The sequence below is a fragment of the Barbus barbus genome (genome assembly GCF_936440315.1).
Source record: "Barbus barbus genome assembly, chromosome: 25".
Taxonomy (NCBI): Eukaryota; Metazoa; Chordata; class Actinopteri; order Cypriniformes; family Cyprinidae; genus Barbus; species Barbus barbus.
In genome coordinates this window covers 4,759,813-4,765,839 of record NC_136753.1, presented here as the reverse complement: position 1 = coordinate 4,765,839, position 6,027 = coordinate 4,759,813, and the positions used below count along the sequence as shown (strand labels likewise).

The 6,027-nt window shown below is 39.9% G+C and overlaps 1 protein-coding gene across 1 annotated transcript; it reads left to right on the top strand.

Moving 5' to 3' along the window:
• Nucleotides 1-1,053: 1,053 nt before the first annotated feature.
• On the top strand, nucleotides 1,054-3,063 carry LOC306845081 (tubulin alpha-1A chain-like). Its single transcript, XM_079377642.1, has 4 exons — nucleotides 1,054-1,110; nucleotides 1,356-1,578; nucleotides 1,709-1,857; nucleotides 1,978-3,063. Exons 1-4 carry the CDS (start codon nucleotides 1,108-1,110, stop codon nucleotides 2,956-2,958), a joined length of 1,356 nt encoding a protein of 451 aa, XP_079233768.1. The 5' UTR covers nucleotides 1,054-1,107; the 3' UTR covers nucleotides 2,959-3,063.
• Nucleotides 3,064-6,027: the final 2,964 nt, after the last annotated feature.

Genomic DNA, 6,027 nt, shown 5'->3' with positions numbered 1-6,027 from the left:
TGTCGATGAACTTCAGAATACATAACACAGGTTATAACAGCTACTAACAATTTAAACAAAGCTCTAGCCTCCCCAGTCTGACTTGATTATATGTTTCATGGGTATTTATTGTCATGGGAATAGATGAGAAATGTTTGTTCCTGGGCTCCATGGCCACCAAGCCGGTTAACAATAGTTTAGACTTAATTAGTGTATAGATATGACATAGCAAGTGCTTCGGGTGAGATGGGGACAGTTTGTACCACTTACGTAGAGACAGAAACAAAGAGAAAGAGCTTTTAGAGAAGTAGTTTTGGCTGTTTGAGTGTAACTGGATAAATGCACAAAATGCTAAAACACATGGAGAAGACAACGGTTAAAAACAAACATGCCTTATCACAAACAGTGCAGGCCATTGACATTGCCACGTTTCAAGAATGCTAAATATAAGCACAATGCTTTAACAACTACTCTAATTCCAAGAGAATAGAGTCCACACTACAAGTATAATAACACAGACATTCAATATCGCTGGAATCACTTTCAGAGCGATTTATTTTTTCAAGCTAATTGAAAACAATGAGAACCAACGAAGATCCATTCAACTTTTAAGCATTTAGAATAAACATAATGTTATTGTCTGTTTGCATGAATATTAATATAGTTATCGTTACAGTTTTAATTCTTGGTGTGAACAGGCCTTTAAAGTTAAGGGTTTGATCACAGTGTGTGTCAAAGGTTCAATGCTGTTGGAACAAAGATTAAGTTCACACTCCTTTCCTAAGTTTTTAGATGGCTCTTACGTTGGTGATGCAATAAACCACACCAAAGATGTGATCCACTAGTGCAGGGTTAAATATTAATGTCTGTGGGTGAGTGTTGGCCTGTTAGAGTGTGTTTTTGCAGGAAACAAGAAGCACTGGGATGTGACTAGGCCTGTTTGTTCAGTGCACCACGGTCATTTATGATTGATAGTCACATGATTACACTTAACCCTTTAAGTTGCCAACAACAAACCATGTTACCATGGCATCAGCTTGCTCTTTATATAGTGATGATATCGTCACAGAGAACATACACAACATTTCTCAACCGGACTCTTGACGTTGGCCAGAGGAAAGTTCTATAATGGTAGGATGTTTTAAATTATTTATTTGTCTGATGCATTATTTATAATACTGAACAAATGTACTTGACTTTTAATTAATGGTATCAGTCTTCATGTATATTTTTGTCAACAATTAATTTGTCTCAAATTTGATCGTCTTGGTTTTTGGTTTTAGGTTTGTGTTATGAAAATTAAAATAGAAAGCTACTATTTCCCAAGAGACTTTTATTTTTAGTAGGTTTAAACATGCCTCTCATTTACACCCTAGCGTGAGTGCATCTCAGTCCATGTCGGCCAGGCAGGTGTGCAAATGGGCAATGCTTGCTGGGAGCTGTATTGCCTAGAGCATGGGATCCAGCCAGATGGTCAGATGCCAAGTGATAAAACGATCGGAGGGGGCGATGATTCCTTTAACACCTTCTTCAGTGAGACTGGAGCTGGAAAACATGTTCCTAGAGCTGTCTTTGTTGACCTGGAGCCCACTGTCATTGGTAATGAAACTGATTCTCTTTGTATAATTCAATTCTACAGTGAAGAAGTGTCTTAGTTTTTCTCTCAATTTAGCATGCATCGAATCAAGAGTAATCTGACATGAATATATGACTCAATTTGATTTTCCAGATGAGGTGCGTACTGGTACCTACCGCCAGCTGTTCCACCCTGAACAACTGATCACTGGTAAAGAAGATGCAGCCAACAATTACGCTCGTGGGCACTACACCATTGGCAAGGAGGTCATTGACCTGGTGCTGGATAGGACTCGCAAACTGGTAAGACAATCTTGGGGTCAAAAGTTGGCTTTATCTTGGGTGTTGCATTAGGGTCTACAGCAGAGTTAAAGTAGAACAATCCTGGCCAGTGATTGTAGAATAACTCATGTAATCCTGCAGGCTGATCAGTGCACTGGGCTCCAGGGCTTCCTGATCTTCCACAGTTTTGGTGGTGGCACCGGCTCTGGGTTCACTTCTCTCCTAATGGAACGGCTCTCTGTTGACTACGGAAAGAAGTCAAAACTGGAATTTGCCATTTATCCAGCTCCTCAAGTGTCCACTGCGGTGGTGGAGCCCTACAACTCCATCCTTACCACCCACACCACCCTCGAGCACTCCGACTGTGCTTTCATGGTGGACAACGAGGCCATCTACGACATCTGCCGTAGAAACCTCGACATCGAGCGCCCCACCTACACAAACCTCAACAGGCTGATCGGGCAGATTGTTTCCTCCATCACAGCATCCCTGCGTTTCGATGGAGCCCTGAATGTAGATCTGACCGAGTTCCAAACCAATCTGGTGCCCTATCCACGTATTCACTTCCCTCTGGCCACTTACGCCCCAGTGATCTCCGCAGAGAAAGCCTACCATGAACAGCTGTCTGTTGCAGAAATCACCAACGCTTGCTTTGAGCCAGCCAATCAGATGGTGAAATGCGACCCTCGTCACGGCAAGTATATGGCCTGCTGTCTGCTGTACCGTGGAGATGTGGTTCCCAAAGATGTCAACTCTGCCATCGCCACCATCAAGACCAAACGTACCATCCAGTTTGTGGACTGGTGTCCCACTGGATTCAAGGTTGGCATCAACTACCAGCCCCCAACCGTGGTTCCTGGAGGAGACCTGGCTAAGGTGCAGCGAGCTGTATGTATGCTGAGCAACACCACAGCCATCGCTGAAGCCTGGGCTCGTCTGGATCACAAGTTTGATCTGATGTACGCCAAGAGAGCTTTTGTTCATTGGTATGTGGGTGAAGGAATGGAGGAGGGTGAGTTCTCAGAGGCCAGAGAAGACATGGCTGCCCTGGAGAAGGATTATGAAGAGGTGGGAACAGACAGCGTCGGAGAAGAGGGAGAGGAAGAAGGAGAGGAGTATTAAAGGAATCCCTACACAATCTTGTCAAAAATCATCACAGATAGCTTTCACAACAGTATTTTCACTGTAACAAAATATTGTTATATGCTCATTAAAAAGCTGTATTTGATATGTAGTTTATATCCTTCTTTTTCCTCATATTTTACTGATATCGGTTATTGATATTGGAATATTGAATATTGGCTAGTTCTCAGTCTGTTTTTGTTTGTCTGTGTTCAGTGTATATGAGCAAATCATCCACATGACTCAAGGTCAACCTCCAAGTGCATGTGACAGAGCATAAAGGTTAAGGTGATATCTTTTAAAGACTTCATATTGACTTTTTAGTTGTTTATCTATTTCACTGAGTTGGCTGTCATAAAACTCAGTTCATCAGCAAATGAGATAACCAGTTGCTAACAACAGTTACTATAGTGACTAAAAGGTTTAAATGTTAACACGCTAACAGGTTTTGTTTTCTTGGTTTAAGTGCCCTGGGGTAAGAATAAATGATTGGGCGGTTCTGTGATACCTGAAGACGGCTTGTGTAATGTCTTTGTAATTCGACTGCCTGAAGACTAAGAGAATGCAAATGGAGAACACACTGAAAGGGTGCCATGGAAGCAATCAACAAACGTTTTACATTCTATAACAATTTGCATGCCTTTAGATCATGAGTCAGTCAAGTCTGTTTCAGCATGCCCGAGAAGCCCTTGCAAAGACTTGAAGTTTAAAATCATGTTACACCAAACTGAAATTTGAAAGATATCAGTCGTTGAATTAAATGACATAAATGTCACTTTAAGATAATTTCTAGTCTTTCAAAACTAAGGTTTAACAGTAAACCTTAAGTAGAAACACTTTAAGCTGTAAAAATGGCCACCTATTTCAACATAAAAATTTAAGGTAGCAAACGAAGTGAAGTTTTTAAGTATAATCAACTTGGTTGTACAAGTGATTTCAACGTAAATTACATTAAACCAACTTAAAAATCATGTTGGATTTCATATAACATTCAAAAAAAGTTGAACTTGCTCAACTTATTTTGATGAGTTTATGTAAAAAACATAATTGCCATGACTTCCTGGTCATATAGTGTATAGAAAATTATGAAATAGGTAAAAGGGGACTTTCTGTCTAGATTGATTTTTTATTTTAATATATTTTCAATATTTGTAGCACTTTTATAAGAAGGTTTTTTTCAAGGCGAGGTGAGATTGCAAGGCAAATTCCACAAACAATGGTCTAATTTACATTGAAGAGAATCTATTTGGATGCAAAGCAAGCACTTAGCTCATTATACATACATCTCTTATTATTTAACTTTTTAAAACAAATCTGTCCCCACTCTGTCTGATGCAGATGGAATATATAGACACTTTTCCTCTAAGACAAATGACTTTTTAATGGTCTCTCACATTCAGGAGCATAAGAATAATAATATCATTTGAACTTGACCTTTTCGTAGATTCTTTCCTCAAATGTACTGCCCTCTGCTTAAAAACACAACGGCCCTACATTCCAGACATTCTCCGCTGAGTCCTTCTCTAAACATTTAGCCTTATCTAAGCCACAAAATCTCATGTGGGGAAAGAGTGAGAACGCATTATTGCAGTCGCAGTGGAAGACAGTATGTTCACATCAAACAGAGAACATCTGATGAGGTTTCCTGCAGAGCAGATCTGGATACATGACATATATCTTCTGTCAAAGTGCAAAGTTTATGACAGATAAACGTGAGGTTGCAACATGTTTTCAGACCTGACTAAATATGTTCTTCTATAGCAAATACCTTTTTAGTAACTTGGAAGATATCAAGTTTCAGACATGAACTGTCCTTTAGGTGTCATTCAAAAATAAAGCCTATTTTTGAAAGCAACATCTGGAAATACATTTTATATTATTATGTGACAGCAATAGGTTTTGTGAATGTTGATGAAACATGAAATGTTTTTAACAATATTGTGCTTGCTTACAATATGACAACAAAAAAGCTAAGCTATGAGTTTCAGGCTTCAATGATTCTCGTGTGAGGGACCCTATCCTAATATTTAAAATGCAGCTGTATATTTTGTGTGTGTGTGTAAAGACCCCAATTATACTGTGAAAAAATTACATTAAAACCTTAGTAAGTCTGACTGAAATGGAACCTAACATCTGTCTTTGTCTGCTGTGTTGATAAGGGTTTATAGTGGATATTATTAAATATGTAAAATAAAAACGGCCTCACTTAGTGTCCAATATTTGCGTAGGGTGTAAATTATTATTACTATTTTCAGTTTAATTATTAAAAAAAAAAAAAAAAAAAACCTCTCTGGGCTTACTGGTTCCCTCCTCTTTAGGGCCCAAGCCAGTAAGGCGCAGGGCCCTATTGTTCTTCTAAGGATTATTATTAGGGCCCAAGCCAGTAAGGCGCAGGGCCCTATTGTTCTTCTAAGGATTATTATTTTTTTTTTTTTTTTTTTTTTTTTTTTTTTTTTATTTCAATCATCCGGGCACTTTTGGGGGCCTTAACGTGCCCGAAAACTCTCGAAAATTGGCACGCACATTGGAACCTGTGGCCATTAGGACGCCGCTGAGGCTGGGACCCGGGCGTGGCACAGGGGCTCTACGGCGCCCCCTGGAAAATTGTCAGAAAACACGATGTATAGCTCACACATACTTGCACGTATTCATATGAAACTCGGTACACATATAGAACTCATTGAGCCGAACAACTTCCGCGCAGCATGTCTTAGGCTCCGCCCAACAGGAAGTCGGCTATTCAGGGCTGTTTAAAAAGCGCATGCTCTGGAATTTGATATACTCCTCTGAGGATTTCCATACGATTGCCACCAAACTCGGTGAACATGATCTCAAGACATTGGGGACGCTAAATTGCGAAGATATTTTTGATATGTCGAACGGTTTGCCCGTGGCGAGGCGATGAAGTTATGGCGAAAAATGAGACCCAGGAAATGCCTAATAACGTCCACATACATTGTATGATGTAGATCAAACTTCAGTGATTTGTTCGTTGTATGATGCCGATCGGACTGATGTGACTATTATGACTGAAAGTTATAGCGCCACCAACTGGCTGCAGGAAGTGTG

Bases quoted from the DNA above. Each gene is read 5' to 3' on its own strand.
- LOC306845081 (XM_079377642.1), top strand. The intron at 1,579-1,708 runs GTAATGAAACTG...TTGATTTTCCAG, and splicing joins CCTGGAGCCCACTGTCATTG to ATGAGGTGCGTACTGGTACC. The intron at 1,858-1,977 runs GTAAGACAATCT...GTAATCCTGCAG, and splicing joins TGGATAGGACTCGCAAACTG to GCTGATCAGTGCACTGGGCT.